The 23,147-nt window shown below is 40.9% G+C and overlaps 1 protein-coding gene across 1 annotated transcript in view; it reads right to left on the reverse strand.

The window, feature by feature from the left end:
* Positions 1-5,639: 5,639 nt before the first annotated feature.
* IQCH (IQ motif containing H) overlaps positions 5,640-23,147 on the reverse strand; it is a 109,662-nt gene continuing 92,154 nt past the window's right edge. Inside the window, 3 exon segments of the mRNA XM_015560440.1 lie at positions 5,640-5,697; positions 8,310-8,418; positions 19,212-19,334. Coding sequence (XP_015415926.1) covers positions 8,335-8,418; positions 19,212-19,334 — 207 coding nt within the window. The 3' untranslated portion in view covers positions 5,640-5,697; positions 8,310-8,334.

The raw sequence follows: 23,147 nt of genomic DNA on the forward strand, positions 1-23,147 counted from the left end.
TATGTTGATCGAGCAACTCTTGCTACTGATAAGGTACTGTTCTAGGAGTTGGGACTATATCTTTATACTTACAATCCATTGGGTGAGACAAATAATAGAAAATAAAGCTATTATGTAATACCACATATTGTTAAGTGCTTTGAAGAAACATAAAATAAAGGAATAGAGAGTAAGGGTGCTTTCCTGTTTTACAAACATTTTTCTTATTTATCTATTTTATTTTTTATCAAGAGCAAATGTCCCTATAATTAGAAAAATTAAAAAACTGCAGGTATATCTAAAGACAAAGTAGTCTTAAGAAAAATGTTATGTCCATAGATAAGTTCTCTTTTTTGTCTGGATTTTTTCATTTAGCATATTATATTGACATCCATCCACATCTCTGAGTTTATCAACAGATTATTCCTTTTCATTGCTGAGTCGTATTCCTTGTAAGGATATCCCACAATTCCTTCATTCACCCACCTGTTGACAACAGACAGTTGGGTTGTTTCTCGTTTGGGGCTATTACAAATAAAGCTGCTGTGAACATTCATAGAGCAAGTGTAGGGACATGATTTTTAAATGGCTGTATAGAGTCCCCTTTGATAGATACTCATAATTTTTAAGCAATGCCCTATTGTTGAACATTTATATCTTTCTGGTTTTTCATTGTTGCAAATGGTCTATAATGTTTTGGCTTAGGAATGTATCTCTACATGTTGAACTTGAAATGAGTAGAAATGAGTAGAAAGGCATTGTAAAGGGGACCTGGAAATAAAGAATGCGTTGTTAGATAATTCTGAGTTTTTCAGTGATTGCAGAGTACGGATTTTGTGTCATCGGCTGGAAAGCAAAGAAGCATAAATCTTTAAATAAACCAAAATTGAATTTGACTATGAAGTTTATCTTGCAACTAATGGAAAAGGTCAGCTGTTTTGTTTATCGGACCATGATTTGATCATAACATTCCTTCTGAAGTAACTGCAATAAATCTGGGTGTGGCCTTTTGTTTTCTGGAGCTATAATTAGCCATCTGGTGTACTTTACAACATGTTGTTAAAGAAAAAAAATCTTAAAATGAAGCATTTTACTCATTTTTCTCTCTCTCCATATATATGCATACACACATACATATGATGTATATGGTGACAACTGTGGAAGTGCAATAAAATGTATACAGAATGTTTAAGAAATGCTTGGGGGAAACTACCGTCAAAAAGACCCCCAAACCCAAAACATTATTTTATGCATAGATGCCAAAGCTGTATTTTTCTGTGCTATGTTTAGGGTCTTCTTATAACAGAACACATTTTTTTTTTTTTTTTTTTTTTTTACCAACAGATTTTTAAACAGCAGGGACATGCTTATTATTTACTGTTTTGGTATCTTTCCCTCATTTACATAAATACCCCAGAAACCAGCAGTTTAAAACTAATAAAAGCCAGGGCCCTCCATCAAGTGCAATAAAGTTTCACAACCATGAGTTGGACTGTTAGAGTGAAAAATAAACCTATATATGTGGCTATCAAGGGGTTTGGGGGGAAAGTGTATAATCACATTTCAAAGTTAGAACTTTCATTTGAAGAAGCAAGGCAATCATAATACTTAAACATTTATGTAGAATGCTTTATCTTTGAAACATTCTCTTAATATTGGCCAATTAATCTCTGCTGCTTCCCTAAGGAGCAGGTATTACTATCTGCCATTTTTCTAGTTATAAACTTGAGGAAGGTATGACCAACCCACCGAGGTAAGGACAGGGCAGACAAGTGTCTAGCCCTCATTATGTGGTGCCTCCTTGAGATGCAACTCCTAATAGAAGGCCTCAGATTTCTGTTCCACATTGATGAAATCATTAACAAAACAAAGATAGAAACAGTAGGTCAATCTGCCTCAGGCTTTCAGATGCAGTTTTACCTTCTGAGGTCACCTTTTGGGAAGAATGGGATATAGAAAAGATGCGGAAGAGCCACAGCGCATGTCATCTGTACTTGCAATGGGTGAGTCTAAACTTCTTCCAGTGAGAAAAGCAAAGTCAGATGCTCCCTCCCTCCCCGAAACCCCCACCTTCACAACATCTTGGCAACTTAATTTATAGTTTTTCAAATCAGATTGACTGTGATCAGTACATTCAAAGAGTGGAACAAATTTGTTATGTACATTAAAGCCAGAGGAACAGTCAAATAAAACTAATAAATATTTACATTTTTGGCAATAGAATTAATGGATGCTTGAGAAATTCTGAAAGATAAACATTTAAATGTTAAAATACGTATTTCCTTCCCCACAGGGACAGGGTGGGGAATTAATGAGATAATAAATGCGAAGTGCTTTGAGCTCTTTAGAAGAAAAGTGCCAGATGAATGCAAATGATTATTGTTAAAACTTTCAGATGGTTACTAATATATTACTTATGATAAAGTACATCTTTTTATACTTGAAATATAGGATTCTTGAAATTCTTAGGCTGGGATAGCTGAGACCATGCTCCCCAAACTCCTCCTAGGTCTCTCCACATTGTATTGGGAGTTATTTTTAACCCTTCCCCATTTTAGTGACCGCATACCTATCTTTCAAACAAAACTATGGAGCATGACTTCACAGCTTTCAAACTTTCCTGCAACATCCCATCACTAGTTCTCCAACAGATTCTCACAGATCCATGGTCAGAGAAGAATTCCACTGACACCCCTTTCTCTGCTCCTGATTTCTTCGATCACATAATTGTAACACCTCCCAATGCTAAGCATTGTGCAAGTTGATTTTATTAGCAGGAAGTGTGTGTGAGTTAAACTGTCCCTCTGTACTTTAAGCAATACAATCATCCTATATAATAAAAGCCTAATATGCTAAGTGTCTGACCGTTCAACCACTTGACCAGTCGCTATGATGCGCACTGACCACCAGGGGGCAGACTGTCTGATCGGCAGGTTAGCTGGCTGCTGGGATCTGGCTGATCGGGACTGGGTGAGATGGGCAGACATGCCCTGGAGCCCTTCTGCGGTCCCTCCCCAGCCCCGATCTCTCGCAATCTGGGACCCCTTGGAGGATGTAGGAGAGCCGGTTTTGGCCCCATCCTTGCAGGCCAGGCTGAGGGACCCCCCCCCCCGGTGCACGAATCCATGCACTGGGCCTCTAGTTTGTTATAAAAGAGTGCAAGTCCTTTGAATGATCAAAGACAAGTGACATTCAACTTTCTACACAACATGCTAGAATGTGTGGTAAAAGAATGCAAATCCCACATAAATTTCTTTTCATTTAGTCTGAGACATGGAATGATATACCCTCACTAAATCGCATTCTCCTCATATGTAAAATAAAGACAGTAGTAATACCTACCCACAGAGATTGTTGAAAAGATACAATAAAATAATGCATACAAAGCGTCTACTACAGTATACACCTAGCCCACAATGTTTTCAATAACAGGTAATGTAAGTAGATAGTGGAAGGTAGGTAAGTAGATAGCACAGTTTGTCATTAAATATCTATTTAGATTATTTAAAATCAATAGAAAATGATATGTAAAGGAAGATACTTATCATCATCCAATAATGTGCTCCTAAATGGTTAGCACATTTTGCTTCTCAAACCACTGCAAACATTCAGTATTAAATAAAGATGGCTCTACTGTTAAATGTTTGCTTCTCCTAAAAGTTTCTGGGGAAAAAAAGACACATCATTAAAAAAGCACACCGCTTATTGACAAAGATTTCAGTTTCTTATGTAGAGTAGTAAAAACTAAGTAATTCATCACAATTAATTTATGTTTGGGATACATTATACACATAGATATAATTTTTTTTCAAACTCCCTTAGTTTAGCAATAGCACAGTATCTTTGCTGCATACATGTGCTAAAAGATAATAGACTATGCTTCTTTTCAAATGTTCTGTAATTAAAATATTTCACTAATTTAATCTGGTCCTCTGGCTTCTTCCACTTAATTACTTGAAGTGATTGTCTTATTATACCAATTTTTCTCCTTTCATTTTGAAGCTGTAGGTTTTTAGGTAGAGAACCTTACTGCCAATCACTTTCTAATGAGACCTGAATCTGAATATAAGGCCAGAATTTGGAAACAGGCATTCTGTAGTGTATGCAGAGAAGGAAACTGCATTGTTTGAAAAACCGATCATGTGGGTAAAATAAAAAAAAAAGTACCAGAGAGGGAACTCATTTGACTATTGCCAGCAGCTTGAGGCTCCAGAGTGCTAATCAAAATTCACACACAAAACTTCCCCAATAGATTTCACCGTTTTGTACTGTTAAGAGGGGATCTCGCCATGTGAAAGATCACTGCTGTGCTGAACAAAACAGAGACAGTTTTCTTTTAAAGTCCAGAGCAGATGAGAGCCATAAGGAGACAGAGGGTTTCATTTACTCTCAGGACACGATTGTGCCAGTGAACTAATGAGTCTCTTGGACCTTATGTTGCTCTGGCTTCAATCGAGGGGAGACTCTAATGGGCATGTAGTACTTCCTATCCGTCAAGTGTCTGGACAATGGGCCCCTCATATGGATTAGAGCGATCTGGCAAGAAAAAGAGGTCATCCTTGTACCTAGCACAGGCAGGAAACCTGGCTAATTAATGTATTTCCAACTATAGCAAGACAAAAGCTGACACACACACAAATGTTAATTTTATTGCAGAAACTCAGCCTGAGGCATAGTTTAAAACTTATGGAAATCCCTTAGGTAAAAAATACCTCTCCTTTCCCCAACACCCTCCAGTATTTATAAAGATATCATTCTTTAAAACAACTATGTGACTTGCTTCTTTCACCCTTTGTTAAGGTTGGATGATGAATAAATATTTTGAACAGTTACAAAGGAAATGCTGAGAGTTAGTGTCAGCGCTGCATAATTTTAACAATTGGCCCTTTAACAGAGACTGTTGAATTAAGCTTGTAAAAATACTACTGCTCTATTCAATAGAGCACACAAATGTTTGTTCAAGCCAGAAGGCTCCAGTTACACGACATCTTAAACTAAGAGCAGATACTGCCACCTAGATAAATTCTGATGCTGTGGTGAACTAAATGTTGGCTTACCTTCCTTTTTGAAAAATAGCAACAACAAACAATAGTGGCTTGGCGCAATAAAATACAGTGAATGATAAAGGGTCACTTTAAAAATCCATACAAATGTAATTTTCTTTAGAAGGAGACATTTTTGTTTTGCCAAATATCAATGGTTAATCCTTTATTTAACTTTTTAAATGCAGAAGACAAATTACTATTAGAAATAGGAGGAGGACACTTTATAAAACATTCAAACAAAATCTCCACTATCCTGAAGTTTAGAAAGAAGTAGATGCAGAGGTGATATCAGTAAGACTTGTACATTTCTTGTTGGATATTTCCCCCCTTAGTTTGGAAAGAGGAAGAGAAACACAAATCGGTTTTGGTTTAATAAGTAAAATACGATCACGTAACATTTTTTTAGAGCATTACATTATAGTCTGTGCTGATACACTTCCTAGCAAACAAAGCAAACTAACTTTTTCCCTCCTCCTTTATTCCTAACAGTAAAAGAAACGTTGCCTTTTTAGCTCTAGTTGGAATCTAAACTCAGTCATGTATTCCAGGATCATAAACATATCAGGCTCAGAGAGGTATTTTTCTTATCATCTTTAGATTGTAGCTCTTCTTCAAATCGCTTTTTGTTTTCCTCTGTTACTCCCAGAATGACTTCAACCTCATCAATGATGGCCTGTAAATGAACAATAAAAACGACATTCATGACTTAAACATTTCTTACAACTCTCCCCCTCCCTCCTCGCCCCCACAAGTCTCCCCACCACTAAGCATTTGTTCCTTTTTAAGTTAATGGTGATTTAGATTACTTTGACTCAAAGTGTGCTCCACCAACCAGCACCATCTACAAGTTGCTGGTTGTCAGTCCTGATGAAATGAATATAAAAACTGTAAGAACTTGGAAATATTTATAGAAATTTTAATGTCTATTAAATATAATAATGAAAAAATGGGCTTCTATTGTGTACATCTTTAATTTGAGTTTTTATTATATTATTATTATTATTATTTTTTATCAAGAAAGGAAGTTGGCCCTGGCCAGTGTGGCTCAGTTGGTTGTAGGTTTGATTCCCAGTCAGGGCACATACCTAGGTTGGGGGTTCAATTCCCAGTCAGGGCGTGTAGAGGAGGCAACCAATCAATGTCTCTCTCTCATTGATGTTTCTCTCTCCCTCCCTCTCTGGAAAAAAAAAGGATGTTGGATTTTATTAAATGTTTTTTTCTGAATTACCTTCCACTTTCTTTTTAAATATATTTTATTGATTTTTTACAGAGAGGAGGGGAGATGGATAGAGAGTTAGAAACATCGATTAGCTGCTTCCTGCACACTCTCAACTGGGGATGTGCCCGCAACCAAGGTACATGCCCTTGACCAGAATTGAACTTGGGACCCTTCAGTCCGCAGGCTGACGCTCTATCCACTGAGCCAAACCGGTTAGGGCAAATTACCTTCCATTTTCATTCAGCCTTTACTTTGCTAGTAAATCCTTGTTGCTAAACTAAAAAGATTTATTAGAATGTCATGAGGATATACTACCCAAAATGAATCTATTTCACTTTTCAAGTTTTTATTATTCCTATTTTGTTGAAATTTAACCTTTTTACCTTTTGACCTTCTATCAAGAGTAAGCATATCAAGATAATAATGATTCACATGAGAAGGCTAGAAACCATGATATATTTAAAATCGACTTTCGAACATCTAACCTGATAGTTTTGGGAGTCAGACAAAGGGCAGAGAAAGAGCCTTCATTGTGCCATGAGTAGTTGGCTTTGCCAACCTCAAGTCCAAACTCTGAGCCCACTAAATCCGTGTAGTTTGGGGATATACCATCTGTCATAGTATGCAGGCTGCTATAACAAACTACCACAGACTGGGTGGCTTAAACAACTCAAATTTCTTTCTCACAGTTCTGGAGGCTGGGAAGTCCAAGGTCAATGTGCTGGCCAATTCAGTTCCTGGCTTGCAGACAACCAGGTTTTTGCTGTAGCCTCACATGGTGGGGAGAGGGTAAGCAAATGCTCTGGTCTCTTATAAGGGCCCCATCATTCCCACACCACCCTCATGACCTCATTTCAACATAATTCCCTTCCATCTCTATATACTGTCACTTTGGGGTTAAGGTTTCAACAGGTGACGTTTGGGAGGACAAAATTAAGTCCATAGCACCGTCTGATTCTGATTATGAACTACATTTTGACAGACTAATCTGATCATGTGCAGTCAGTCTTAGAATTTTGTGTATGGCAGTAATGACAAGATGATGCTAGCTCGCAGTAACTTAGAATATAAACACTGAGCATAGATCCTTTAGGACCTGTGAAAGTGATTACAACACTGGGCCGTTTTAAAATTAAATCTTCTCAGTCATGTTATGGGAAAAGCAGTGGTCAATCTTGCAACTCATAAAGTCACATTGAAGAGTACATCACATTGAATTATTATCATCATCACCATTACTAGAAGGACCGGGGCCTAGCTCAAGGAAAAAACATATTAAAAAATCCTATTCTTATCAAGCTTTTGTTGGGCTTTCCATGTAAGAGAAAAATGACATGTAGGTTCCAGTTGAGACCTTCGAGTTACTTGACCCATTTAAACATGATGAAGGCGCAGGTTGGAAATCCAATGAAAATTTTGATCACCAATACTAGATGTTCATTTCTGCTCGGCGGGTATTTTAAAACCTCTTGTACAGATCTTGCTCCTGTTTTCAGGAGTCTCGAGACATTTAGTCAATTACACATGACTGTATTATCTGGAAGCTTCAACAGTTAGTGAGGGAACATCTACCCACTTTGGAGGAACAGGGTGGAGTAGATGGCTCACGTATGTGCTGAGCTTTTCCCTAAACACACTGTCCTTCCTGGCCTCAGAACTCCTCTGTCCTAGAAGCTTGGGCTCGCCAGGAATCCCTTACCAGACACTGAAATGTAGGTAGATTATAGCCAGGAATTTTTTTTTTTCTGCAACAGTCTCTGTTTGGGCTCCATTGTGATGTTTTCATTTCAGTTCCAACATCAGAAAGCCCGGTTGTAGTGTCAGCGTGGGTTTGGAAATGGTAGCAAGTTAAAATAAGACGACCATATTTCAAAGAAAAAGTTTCAAACTATTACGTTTAACTAACGGGTTCAGTGAGAACCTTACAGTATTGACCCTGCACATTGTAAAAGTGTACTGCTTACAATTAAAAAAAAATGGTTTAGCGCTTGTTTACAATACAGCATGAGGTATTTTCAGCCCTTGTATAGAAATCAACCAGGATCGTTAGTTAATTAACACCTCACCTTAAAATTGGTCTCGCCTTGCATATTAGGTGCTGATATTTCTTGATGGATGACGAAGAGATTGCGAGCAAAGGTCATGAGGACCCCCTGGAGATCCTCACCGATTGTTCTGTTAATGATATCCAAACAAATGAGTTTACCAATGATTCCCCTCACATGCTTAAAAACAATCACCCTCTCATTTGTGCCTGTCTGGTGATGGAATTTAATGAGTATTTTCAATCTCACAAGGTGGCAATCTTCAGGGAGATATGAAAGATGAGGCTCCATTTTAACTTGTCAACAAAAAGGATTTGTGTAATAAATATTTTTTATTAATCAACTTAGCAGAATATAGGAATAGATTCAGTCATTTGTAGCCAAAGGCTACCACTGAGTGAGGACAGGAGTATTGAGAAGCTCATTTTAAAAATTGTTTAAGTTAGTTTAATAGAATCGTTGCTAAGTGTAATTCATGCCTAACAATTTCCTTGCCTACAGAGACATTTGCACCTCAGTATTATTTTCTACTTCATGTATACAAGTGACTCCTTCTACTACTTATAAGTGGTGCCCTACCCACATTGAGAAATGACAGCAAGCTGAAATAAGACTACTATATTTCAAAGAAAATGCCTCTTTCATGGGCAGCTATCTTTATAAAGCTGAACACACGCTTTAAGAAAATCTCAGTGATGACTTGCAAACCATCCTGTAGAATACTACTGTGTTTCTAAACAACTAGATCATTGTAAATTTTAATTTGAAAACCGCCAAGGTATTTATTTCTAGCTATTTTTTGAACTTTATCAATAGAAAAGAATAGATTAAATGAATGAGTTAATTTAAAAAAATTGTTCTGTCCTGAGGGGCTGAACCTAAAGAGCTAGTTGCTCCTTAAGTCAGCTGCAAAAAAACTTTGCAATTACTTCTTTCCTAGTTGTTACCTGTGAAATAAATCACCTTAGAATCTCAGACCTAGACCTTTTGGGAAGGCTGCCTTCCAACCTGATCCTGCTTTCCCTGGGGTCAGGGTGGGACTAGAAAGCTTCCCAGGGCCCAAGGCAGGAGACCAGGGTTCTTTCTCCTGCTACTGACTGTGTGACTTTGGGGACAGTTACTTGATCTCTCTGGGTCTTCATTTCTTTATCTCTGAAATGAAGGAATTGGATTAGATCAGTGCTCCCAAACTTTGTGAGGTATATTTCCCACATCTAAAGACTGCCCAACCCCATCCCCTTATAGCTACTGAACGTTGGTGTCTCTTCTTTTAGGAGTATAAATATCACTCAAGGCAACTTCAGAATAGATCATTTAAAAAAGGTATTTGTGTTTTATTGCCACAGGGTCAGTATATATTAGACCCCAGATGCTCCTAAAATAGCAGATTCCCAGGCTCTCCCCCAGATCAATAAAATCCTAATCTTTGGACTTGGAAGCCAGGAATATGCAGTTTCACCAAGTCTCCCAGATGATTTTGATATAAACAAAATATTGAAACCCATACTTCAAAAAAGTATAGTTGTGTGTACGTGTGTGTATGATGTAGAGGCCCACATACTGCTGGGGTTCATGGTCCTCAGATTGGGAACTAAGAGGCTGGATGGACTTTAATTAATTTAGGTCCTTATTAATTAATTCATTTCTAGAATTTCCTTCACTTTGACTTCCCTGAAATTTCTCTTCAAATTCCACTATTCCAGGAAATATTCCGATGTAAATGGAGCTGGTATGAAGTTATCTTGGTAAAGCTAAGCCACAAAGTTCTGGTATATAAGGTCATCCCATCCTGGAACCCTCACCTTTCCTAAAGAGGTGGCCATGTAACCTTCTTCACCCAATAGGACCTGGTCACAGTAAAGCCAAGTGGAGCCCAGCCCTCTCATGGAAAGCTTCTCCTTAAAGCACCAGAGAAAATTCAAGCAACATGAAGGGGGAAAGCTTTTATCTGCTCACCTCTTCCTTTTCAATTCGAGTTCTAGAAAATGAGGACTGTCTCCTGGCCACTGTCTATTAAGTTGTCTATTTTCAACCTCCATGTCCATGCCGTAGTGCAATCCCTGCATACTAGCTACAATTCCACCCTTTCATCTTACACTCAAGAAAGCACAACTAGATGCAAGTGAGAATCTCAGCAATAATCTTCAATCCTATCTACTAGAAAAAGTAATTTAGTAAGCTCAATATAAACTTGTATAAGTAGTGAAGCACCTCACAATAGGCTGAGAATCTCTATATTCCAGAAAAGTGTTCGAAGGTGGCCACACAATATAGTCATTGTGGTGTAGTGAAAAGAACAATGGATTTGAGGTCAGGAGACACAATCTACTGTGTGACCTCTAATGGGATTATTTCTTAGAATAGTGGAATAACCATCTAGAAGATACACCAATAAGACTATTTCTACCACCAAAGCTAGTCTGCAGGTCAAGGCATCCTTGCCTGATATCTCAGGGGCAGGCGTAGCCACAGTTGGGCGGATTCCTCCTGGTCTAATTATTCATTCTGTAGGTTTCAGCATCAAGTCAACCTTGCTGCTTGGTCAGTTTGATGATTGGGGGTGTTCCTTTTTCACAAAACAGCCTCTTCTTCCAACTCCTAAATTCTGTGATAGTTTTCTTCTCGCCTGTTCCTCTATGTCCTAGTACCCACCTGGATAAAGCTTTCCAGGGCCCATACTTCAGGAACTCTGCCCCTGCCCTGTTAACACTATCCTTGCCTCATACTGTCAGTTCTGGGACACCAGTCCTGAGTGTCAGCTTTTGCTAATGGGCTCCCTTCATGCACCCCTTGCCGACCCGGGTCTCTGAAAGCAGCCTCTTCTCTGAGCTCCTACGGTCTTGCTCCTTCCACCCAGACCTCAGGTTGTCCATTTTCTCTTTGTAGTTGGAACATTCCTGGCTGGTGCTGCTTGTTGGGATGACCTCCAGGTTCCTGAACCCTGTTTATTTTTTGCTTGTTTGGCTGTTTTTTTCTGAAGGGCAGTCACCCCTCCCAGCCTTGTCCCCCATGCGTGGGGTTTGCCTAGTTCCCCTCCCAGCCCTGCTTGTCCTTTTCAGGCGACCTTTGGTGCCAGCCAGTGCCCAGTGAGGTGGAGTTCAAATCTCTGTGTTCTGACTTCTAGTTCTTGTACTTAACTAATCCATTGTCTGAATTCCTGAGCTTAGACATGTACTTGGACCTTGAACCTTACTGGATCAGTCAGAATCATAACTATACACATTTCATATTCCCCAGCTTGCCAACTTCAAATCCAGTTGAATGTTTGGTTCTCCCAGTCCCAGTAACTGCCTGGTGGCCTATGTTCTGCCACAGCCCTGGCATCAGTGACAAGTTTGGAGGGAGTGGAACAGGAAGTATTTCATCTCTGGTGTTCTGGCTACTGGTGCCCTTTCCTGACTTATTGGGAGTCGACATGCTAAATCATTTATAATGCCTGTTACAACTGATAATACTTTGGTAAAACAAAGGACTGTACTTTGGATAGGGAGTAGAGACCTGTGCGCATCTCTGCCTGTTTTCATGTGGGACCAGTGTCTAGGAGACTGAACATCTGGGGAGAAACTGAGGCTGTTCAGGAACATTGATACTTAACAGAGGAATTGGCTCTTGCTTGGTCAGTTTTTATAAGAACAGGTCTGAGCTTGTGTGTTTCAATGTGAGGTCACACTGCTCTAGATGTTATAAGGAGAGACATATAGGGCAGAAACGGTTTCCCAATAAATTAGGATGACTTTAAAGGACCCACTCACCATATTCCAAGATATGAAATAAGACACAATTCAAGATGGTGGATCTAAAGTTCTGAGTCCTAGATGAGGAGACAACTTTGCCTGCTCTCCAATATCCCCTGGAGAGAAGTTCCTAGGAAACGGGGGAGCACAGAGAAGCCTCCTGAGCGCCCCAGCGGGGCTCTTCTCAGCTCACGTGCATCTTGAGAAGACTGGACCGCGGCCAAAACTGGGTATGAGGAGGGGCCACAGACCCTGCTTTTTTGGGGGGAGGGGCATTTGCCAAAGGCACCAGAACACTTTTCTAAGTATGCCAGTAAGCCCTTCCACAACTACAACAGCTGAGCTTGCTCATCATGAGTCAGATTGTGTGTGTGTGTGTGTGTGTGTGTGTGTAATATGATTACCAGACTAGCCTCTTACTCATCAATCTGAATAATTAATCAATTATATTCATGAACTCCCACTGACACATCTAAAGTCATTGTGTGAAACACTTGAAGATCTAAATAAAATAAGTTAGACTTCCAACAAATGAGCATGCTGATTTAAAAAAGAACCTCATAGACAGACAACAGTATGGTGATTACCAGAGGAAAATGGGGGTGGGGGAGGGAGGGGAGGCTAAAGGGAGGATACATGGTGATGAAAGGAGACTTAACTTGGGGTAGTGAACACACAATACAATATACAGATGATGAATGATAGAATTGTACATCTTAGGCCTATATAATTTTATTAACCAATGTAACCCCAATAAATTCAATTTACAAATTTCTCAAAAAATGCATGTGAAGTGTCATACTTGTCGGTTGTCATAGTCTATTTTCTTAGCTTATTGTATCTCCTAGACATACTCACAACATTCCCAACTTGTTTCTCTTCAAGTGTTCATATAATATGAAAACAGTTCCTTTTCTGTCCTATACAATTTGAATGGGGAGAAAAGAAATAGCATGTTATGTTGAAACAAAGTAAAGGAAATGTACTGTACTATGACACTAAGGCAGATTTGAATTGAAGTCTAAAGCTAACTGGAAATACTGTGAGAAGTACAGTGGGAAAGGCTGTCTCCAGAATATGGAGCAGATATATTCTAGGACAGTGTCGTTGTTTTTCAATTGAGATATAATTTACATATAACATTGTGTAAATTTAAGGTGTACAACATGTTCATTGGATATATTAATATATTGCAATACGATTACCACTGTGGCTTTAGCTAAGACCTTTATCACATCACATTATTTCTTTTTTACAATGATAACATTTAGGATCTAGTCTTTTAGCAATTCTGAAGTATATAATACAGTATTGTTGACTATAATCACTATGCTGTGCATTATTAGACTTCATCTTCTTTGTACCCTTTAACAATATATCTACAATTCCCACCTCCTCACTTCCCCTGGCAACCCCATTCTACTCTCTGTTTCTATAGCTTTGGCTTTAGATCCCACATACAAGTGATATCATACAATATTTGTCTTTGTCTGGCTTATCTCATTTAGCATAATGTGCTCAAGGTCCATCCATGTTGTCACAAATAGCAGAATTTCTTCCTTCTTATGGCTGGATAATATTACACACACACACACACACACACACACACACACACACACACACGCTTGTCATATCTTCTTTTATCTATTCATTCATCAATGGACCCCTAGGTTGTTTCCATATTTTGGCTATTTTGAATAATGCTGCAGTGAACATGGAGGTATAGATATCTCTTCAAGATGGTAACTTTGTTTCCTTTGGGCATATACCCAGAAGTGGAATTGCTGGGTCATATGGTAGTTTTATTTTTAATTTTTGAGGGACCTCTATGGTGGCTGAATCAACTTCCATTCCCACTGGGCTCTCTTTACTCCACATCTCCACCAGCACTGTTACTGCTCGTCCAAGACAAGGTGTTTTGGAAGTCAGATCCTCAGAATACTCACATCAAAATCATCTAGTTAAATGCTTGCTAAAATGTGTTTCCATGGGCATCATCCAAGCTCAGGATCATTGGGAGGAAGTCTGCATGTTAGCTTACTTCCCAAATGATTGTCACATATGTCAAAGTTTGAAACCACTATTCTAAGAGCAACGGGTAAAAAAATACAGAGAAGCAGTTTGTTGTGTGGAAAATAATTTATATTTCAATGGAAAACTGTGTGTTGTCTGTGGCACACCCTATGTCCTTCATTCTATGGGAGATCTTTGCAACTCTGTAGGTTGTAGGTGATTCAGAGAGAAGCAGATTCTGTCCATAATTTCATTGATCTTTCTCTCTTGCTCCCCTTGTGGAAAAACCAGTTTTGTGCCATTTGCACACTCACTTCAATATTCCTGATCTATAAAGATGCCTATTTTTGGATTCATTTTTGTACGAGTTATAAAATCTTCCCTGTTAAATAAAATCTTTATCTCATGTTTAATTTTGTATCTGTCTGAGAGGCATTATTTTATTTGAAAATTATTATTTTACCAGTGTTCTCTAAATTAATAAAAGTTAGCACTGGAGCTGTTCAATGGTGTCATGGCTGCCCCATGAAGCTGTGAACTTCTGATCTCTGGAAGTACAAAAAAGAAAACAACGTTTGGGGGATTTGGTAAGAGAGATCACACTCCAGAGTTATGAATGCCCACTGACTCCCCATTGTATCAGGGAATCAGGGCAGGAGGACAGATGTTGGACTAGAACAATGGCTCTCAAGGCTGCCTGCACATTAAAATCATCTGAGTGCTTTAAACAATATAGTTCCTGGGCCCTATTAGTGGAAATACTGATTTAGTTGGGCCCTGGGTAGAGTGTCACACTGAGCCATAGGAGCCTGAGCCTAAGGAAAATCAGTATGTTTTTATATAAATTTTGTTATTTTGTTCATTATAAACTTTTTGGCATTAAATTTGATTTTTAACATATTGCATTGTAATATCATTTATCTTTATTACCGAGTGTGAGTGTGTGTGTGTGTGTGTGTGTGTGTGTGTGTGTGTGTTCCTTTAAATTTTATGCCCTGGGTACAAGACAGTGTACCCAGATACCAGGTAAGTGCTTAACTTGCCTCATCCTAGGCCCAGCCCTGCCTGGTTATCTGCCTGGGCATCAGAATCACTCGGATCATTCTGATGGGCAGCCAGAGTTGAGAACCACTGACAAATTGATTTGTACGGTGTCTCACACCCTTTACTGTGCTGTCCAATATGGTAGCCACTAGCCACATGGGACTACTGAGAACTTGAAATATTAGTCATTGAAACTTAGATGTGCTGTAGCTTAAAAAAACAACTTAGGACAAAAGAGTAAATTATCTCATTACTTTTTATATTAATTCCATGTTGAAATGACAATATTTGTTTTCTGTTTGGGGAGCATCCTTTTCTTGATACTAATTTCTGAGTCAATCAGATAGGTTAGGTCAGGCTGCAGTAATTTAAAAACCCCCACAAACAATTCTTAGTTGTTTATAACAATGACAGTGTGGTTTGTGCTCATGCTCCATTTCCCACGTGGGTTGGCGTGGGTTCCTAGTAGCTGTTGGTACACTTGGGGACCCAGGCTGTATGTAGTTCCATCTCAATGTACTTCCATGATTTCCAAGGCAGGAAAAGAATATGGCAACTCATGCAGTGGCTCTTAAAGGCTTCTGCATAGAAAGGACATACATCTGCTCATATTTCACTGGCCAAACCAAGCTCCAACGCCATGCCTGGCTGCAGGGAGAGGGCTGAGGAAGTACACTTCCATTGTGTGCCCGGAAGGAGAAGAGGTTTTGAACAGTCCTAATGATTGCCACCATGGCAGCATCCTGGCCTTGGGAAATGCCTGCTGGGTGTGGTGGAGCTATTTAGGACCGTGGCACACTGCCTATGTGTGTGGGAGACCAGCCCTCCCCACGCGGTCGCAGGCAGTGAACAGGACGCTCTCCTCCATGTGGCTTTCGTTGAAACTTCATTTCATTAGGAAATCAGTGGGGGTATTTTGCAGCATCGCAGAAATACCAAGCATGAGACCCACCAAGCTGGCTACAAACTCAGCAATGCTTCCTTCCACTATTCAGCAAGGACAAATAAACTCATAGGGTGACCTCATTTCCCTTTTAGTTTTTCCCTGAGATTTGGGACAAGCAGCATCGTTTGAAATTCTGTGATAATAATGGGAGGAAACATATAATGCCACTTGAAATTCTGTGATAATGGGAGGAAAAACATAATGTTGAGAGTAAGGACTTTTAAGAATGTTCATGTTGGTAGCATTGACGATGATAGATTGTTAATGTTGTTCTTTTTCTGGAAAGAGCACCCACATTAAATTCGACCACCAGTGGGAAGAGCTAGCAGAGGTGACACTGAGCTTTTTAGATTCAGCATAATCCAAGGAGGCAGTACAACGTTAGAGAAGTTAATTGTTAAACAATTCGTTTGTAAGTTAGAAATAGTCACGGTGGCTGTAAAGAAGGTTGTGCTCCTTTAGCTGAGGAATACATAAGGGGTACCTAGGTGGAATAATTTGAAATGGTTCCCAGAATTCTTGGGTGAGTTGGTAAGGTGGTCCTTAGGTGAGGGAAAAGGCCCATAGGGGACTGCTTGGTGTTTGACTCTATGGACAATTATTGATTCAAATGTCAGTTCTACAGAATGATTGGCTGCGTGATCTTGTGAAAGCGCTTAAACTCTTTGGACCTAAATTCCTCAGTGTGATCTGGTAGAAAGAACAGCTTCTTACAAAAGAGATATGAAGATTAAAGAGATAATGAAGTACTAGTGCTTAGCTCAGTGCCAGCGGATAGTTGGTGCTCTGTAAAAGCTGGTTCATCACCTGCCTGTGAAGACAGGCAATTAAGAGAAAAAGTAGACTGTCTGACCAGGGATGGACTCATGGGCCTACACATATGAGAACCCATCTCAGGAGAACTAGAGCCGGACATTGTTGAAGAATTTCCAAATAGTCACATGACTCTTTTTTTTCCCACCTCAGATTTTTAGGACTCTATTTTCCCCACCCCCTCTCTTTCTGGTTGTGCTTCTGTTTATTTGTGGCTCTTTTTCTGCCTGTTTATCCTCTTCTCATTTAAAAAAATGGATTCTTCTGGATTTTATCCTCTCTTTTATTCTGTTATCTTTTTCATCTTCATATGGTTCTATCACTGCATTGCCCTCAATCTTACTTGTCTTTCTCTCCCATTTCATCTCTCACATTTTATAAGTTGCTCAGCACAGGTGACCTGGAGGCAGAGCTGTGTCTTCATTGCCTCTCTGCACCTTTCTGTAGATTTCCTCACCCTCAGTGGAACTTCTCCCCCTGCATCATCCACTGTTTCCCCTGGGCCATGGCGGTCTGTTTCCTGCCCTAAAATTTGTTCTTAGAAATGAATCTGATCAACTCAGAGCCACAAAGGTATAAATAACATAAAATCGGGGGCTTTCCTTTTTCCCAGGAGTTCTAGAACTTCCATCAAGTACAAAGCCTCTAGCCAAAGAAATCAATCTCTAATAATAATTTCAGGCAATAGGAAGTTAGGGAGTACGTTTTCTTCGAGGTAGGACACTTCCTGCCACATATGCCTATTCACACAGCTTGCTCTGTTTGATATTTTAGGAGAAAATAAATCAAATAGATTGAGATAAAGCTAGAGTTAGATTTAGCCACCTTCTGGTACATAGATGTGTTTCAGTCTCATCAGTTTGGAGCTAAAAACTAATTCCAAAGGGATTGTGTTGAGCAGATGTAACAATTAATTTCAGGTAAATCAGTTCAATCTGGCTTTTCTCATTCTTTCTATATTTTACCAATTTTAATGTAATTTGCAAGAGAATATGAGTTCCATTATATGTTTGCAAACAGTACCAATCAATCTAATCAAAGGGCCTTATGCACCCTGGCAATGCCCTCCAGTGTGGTGGAGATGGCCAAGTGTTAGTAAGGCCATTTTATTCACTGTTGGCCTTGTGCTGAAGGTCTATATGTTTTTCAAGGCCCTATAAAAAGACTGGGTCCCTAAACACTTGAATTTGTTCTCAAGTATGAAAAATAAAAATTAATAAATATAGAACTGAATATCTGCAAATCAAAACATTTAATCAATGGGTTATTGCCCAATTCTTATGTCATTATCTATAAATTACATTTAATGTGAGAGAAGACTAGATTTTAACAGGTTTGCTGTGATGCGGGGTCGTGGGGTGGGTCTCCCACAAGTAAGAGTGCATGGGTCACTTAGGTCTTGAACAGCCATCAGTGGCAGAGATTTAAAAATCTGAATCAAAGTGCAAAACCATGAAACTATTTCTCAGAGTAACATGAGTCTCTAGGCACAAAAATGGAGGGTCTGGCTTAGGTAGGAGATATTATATCTCACTTGCCCCTACCCATCTACATTATGGATGAAGCAGCTGGGCACGGGACATCAGTATCACCGAAAAAAGACTCCAATTGGGAAAAATTGTTTTTATGAGAACACCTTCTAGAAAGAAACTACTATTTGCAGGTAGAAGGATGATATGAACTGAACTGCATGTCCTCTTCCCCCCAATTCATGGGTTGAAGCCCTAACCCCTATGTGACTGTATTGGAAATGGGGCCTTTAAGGAGGTGATTAAGGATAAATAAAGTTGTAACGTGGAGCCCTGTCCCGATGGAACTGGTGTACTTATAAAAGAGGTTACAGAGACACCAGAGCGCTCTCTCTGTGCCACGTTAGGACACAGAAGGTGGCCATCTGCAAGCCAGGAAGAGAGCCCTCACTAGGAACAGCATCAGGCATCTTTTCCTTGGTCTTCCCTGCCTCCAGAGTTGTGAGAAATAAATTTCTATTGTGGTGTTGTTATGCCAGCTGGAGCAGACTAAGACAGAGGATAGATGTTGCTAAACAGCTTTGGGTGGGGTGAGGGAGCTTAAGGATATGCTTCAGAATCAAGAAATGACCCCCCCAAATTCCTCCTAAGCTTGGTGAGCCACCAAGCTTTTGTTTTACCAAGGTGGGTGTGCAAGTTTGGCGACAGAGCTGAACTTCCCAGGACCAAGGGTGGAGCTGCCTTTCTACCCTTCTCTAAGCATCACTCAGCCTTCCTCTAAATGCACGTCAAACTAGTGTTTGCAGAGGATCTGTTTGAAGGGGCCCCAGATTATTAGCTGCCTGGATCGTCTACAGGCCTGTATTTATTTGGTCTAGCTTTGGCCAACTGTCACCCTTCATACCTCAATGTCATAGCCGATGCCATGGGCCTTACACATCTGGAGAAAAACATAGGGGAAAATCAGCGACATATTGTTGTGCTTCAGCTGGGTGGTCATCACTGCGTAGCGATGGGTTGCCTTTGTCTGGAAAAGACCGCAACTGAATGTAAGACTCCTTACAAAATATTTAAGTAAGCGTTTGATCTTAGAATAGTTGTAGATTAACAGACAAGTTATGAAGATAATACGGAGAATTCTTACTTACCCCATATTCAGCCCCTTTTTGTTAACATCTTACACTGATGTGATAATGCATTGTTTGTCATAACTAAGAAACCAAATTGCTACATTACTATTAACTTAAGTCCATATACTATTTTCGATTTTATTTCTATTTTATTAGATCTCCCCTAACTCAACTCCCCCTCCTCCTTTTTTTATGTTTCAGGATCCCATCCAGGCTACTGCATTGTATTTAGTTTCCATGTTGCTTAAGTTCTTCTGGGCTGTAACCGTTTTCCAGGCTTTCCTTGTTTTTGATGATCTTGACAGTTTTGAGGAGCACTGTTTAGCTGTTTCATAGAATGCCCCTCACGTTGGGTTTGTCTGATGTTTCTCACGATTAGAATGGGGTAATGTCTTTGTGAGAGGAGGACCACATGGGGAAAGGGCCCTTCTCATCACCTTCAATCAAGGGTACTGATGAAGCATCCTGATCTCTGGCGAAGGTGCTGTTGGCCAGGTTTCTCGCGTAGGTAGACTTTCCCCCTTTCTACACTGTACTCTTCGGAAGCAAGTCACTCAGCACAGTCCGCTCCTTGGCAGCACCAATGTTACAACTGTTATTTCAACTGCTTTCTTTGGGAAACTGACATTCTTTACTTTGCCTGCCTACCAGTGGGAGCTACCCCGGAGAGGCTGGCTCCAGTAGGCCTAAAGTATTTCAGCTGTAATATTTCTTAAAAAAATATTTAAAATTTAATATGTACAAAAGAAAGTATTGGAACCTGGCAGTTCTGTAGCATGTCCTTCGTGACATGTGATATTTGCCTTTGACAATCAATTATATTTGTCCTTGGATAACTGGAAACTTGGAGAATGGCAAACAGGGCCACGGCCAACCTTTGGGCATAGAAAATGAAGGCTCCTGGCCCAGATTTTGAACTCTGGGGTCCTTCAAGTGCTGGGCAACCAGGTGCCTGCCCTAGTGCAGTACTTGGAATAGAAGGAAAAAGATGCTGTTGATCCCCAGCGGACTGCAAGGTTCATGAGACCGATACTATCTATGGTGATGCTTCACTCTCTCTCTGTGTGTCTCTGGGATCACACAGGGAACTGAGGCTGACTGAGTGCCCAGCAGAGACTGAACATCACACACACACACACACACACACACACACACACACGATTTCATGGTCACCTTTTGAGACATATTTCCCCACATATTATGTCTCTTCAACATTGACAGAAAGTATTATATCTGATGGTCCCGTCATCAGGACTATTAATGAAGCCTGCTCTTCCCACGTGTAAGCTGAGTCCACATCTATAAAAATGTTAGTCTCCCAGGCTCATCATGCATCTTGGTTTGTGTGCCTCCGTTAGTACTGTCCCATTTGTAGCCGTTGGGAATTTCCTTGTTACAAGAGAAAACCTCTTTGAGCCTCATTGGTCTCACGCCTGTACTTGCTGTCACCTGGCCGATCAGGAGTTGTTCCCCTGGTTGACCCCCTTACATGGCCAGAGGCTTCCTGAGGGCAGGCACTGTTTGGTTTCTGAATCCCAAGGCTGGGCAAGCTGTGAGCACAAAACAGGCAATCCATGTTTTCTGAATGAAAGAAAGAATAGATAAACAAAATACAATAACTGGATAGCACTTCCCTCTGACTTAAGACCTCAAAGGCTATATAATTCAGGGGACTTGTGGTTAATGAGTGCATTGTGGCAGAAGCCGGTGATTCAGAAAGAGCAGAGGTTAGTCACACCATCCCTAGAGAGTGACAGCTCAGGGCACCCACTCTAGTCCTTGGCCTCAGAGGACATCTTCTGGAAGAGGGTGTGTTTCTGGTAGACGTGTCAGGAATTGTTGGTGGGCTTTCCAGCTACAAGAAGTTCTGGCTCAGCTGCTGGGTCAATGGGGGAAGAGCATGGTCCCCAGGCCTGCTCGCCCTGCCATGCCCCGCCGTGCCATGCTCCTGCCTGCACCACGAAGGCCCAGAAGCCCGAGCTTTTGTATATGGAAGTGAACTGTAAATACTCTGGAATTCCATTGTGGTTACTGAGCATGTAATTGCATGGTAATTACCATGAATTCACAAGATAATTCCAAGGTTATTTTTGTCTTCTAAACTTGTCTTATGCTGCCATAGTATATAAACCAGCAAATACGAGATCAGGCCCCAGTCAGCGAGGGAGAGAGGTAGGCAGGCGTCTGGTAGGAGGATCCAGCGCAGTGCTGTTTGTCTGGGCTCTAAACCGTGCAGAAGAGCTCAGTGTCCAGTGTGTGTTTCTGGACAGCAAGTGAGGACAGGCTGGCCCGAGGTTTCTTCCTCTCTGCAGACACAGGCTGCAATTCCCCCTCCTGCTAGACCTTGGCTGTGAGTCATCAAGAATCTGAAAGCAAAGCCAGGATATTGGGTGTATGTCTCCAAGCTGCCTCCTCTTTTCCGTCACCATCACCATCCTCGTCCAGACTTTGCTGGCTGGGGAGCTGCTCTCCGTCCCCCGTGGGAGGTGGGGATGCCAGCAGAAGTCTGTAGTGCAATGTTACATGGAGTCAGACTGACTGAGGTCCACAACCAGACGAGGCCACTTGCTATACATGTGATCTTGAACTTGGATGATTAAATAAGCGCCTAGCACAGCTCCTGACACCTGATAAATGGCAGCTATTATCTGTGTTGCTGTTTCTGTGAAAGCATCTACCGGGCCTGGAGCATTTTGGACTTACACTGAACGTTATTCCCCAGGCGGGTCCTTTCCCCGCTGGTCCCTGGGGTTCTGAGCACGACCACCGGACTGGTGGTCTTCTGAAACCAGGATGGTCGATGCTTGGAACTCTCCAGTGTCCCCTCTTTGCCTTAAGATGCAGTCCACATACCTGGCTGGGTGGGCAGACTCTCCCAAACGTGCTCAGTGGACCGCTCCCACCACTTCTCTCACTGCCCACCCCCAGGTTCTCTGCCTCAGCCCAGCAGGGCCATTGCCATCTCCTAATAGACCAGGGGCTCTCTTTGCTTCTGTTCTTTCTCCCGGGGGAGGGGAGTCTCCCTCTCCTCACCACTTAGTGGCTGTCTTAGTATTTAGGGATGGACTGATTTCTATGTTGTTAATAAGGCGTTCCCTGACCACTCCCTCACCCCATGCCCCCCAGTCCACAGTTGATCCCAGGAACTTTAGCAGCAGGCTGTGGGGCTGTTGCTCAACTGGCACTTAAATGCAGGCGTAGGTTTCTCCTTGTGTTGGTGCTATTTTGTATTTCTTTCCAACTCCTCAAGGACAGGAGTTTGTCAAAATGTTTTTGCATCCCTAATGCTTGGTGAAATTCCTGGCATATATTAAGTGCCTAATAATTGTGTAATTATCATGCTAACAAAGATGAACATACATGATACTCCTATATTTTTAAAGACTTAACCAGCTCTGTGGTTTCTATAGGAAAAAGGTCTCAGTGATCTGGGGTTGTCTTTTATCCAGCCTGATAGCATAGGGCACAGTGTTGTTGTGAGGTTTGGATGAGTACATAAGGACCGTGGAGCAGTGTCTGGCACAGAGAAAGCACTCAAAAAATGGTAGCTCATTGCTGTGGCCCGTGTGGCTCAGTTGGTTAAGTATCATCCTGTGTAGCAAAAGGTCACCAGTTTGATTCCCAGTCAGGGCACATACCCAGGTTGTAGGTTTGATCTCTAGGGGCACACAGAAGAGGCAGCTGATCAATGTTTCTCTCTCATAGCAATG

This window comes from Myotis davidii, unplaced genomic scaffold, assembly GCF_000327345.1.
Source record: "Myotis davidii unplaced genomic scaffold, ASM32734v1 scaffold673, whole genome shotgun sequence".
NCBI classification, from domain to species: Eukaryota; Metazoa; Chordata; class Mammalia; order Chiroptera; family Vespertilionidae; genus Myotis; species Myotis davidii.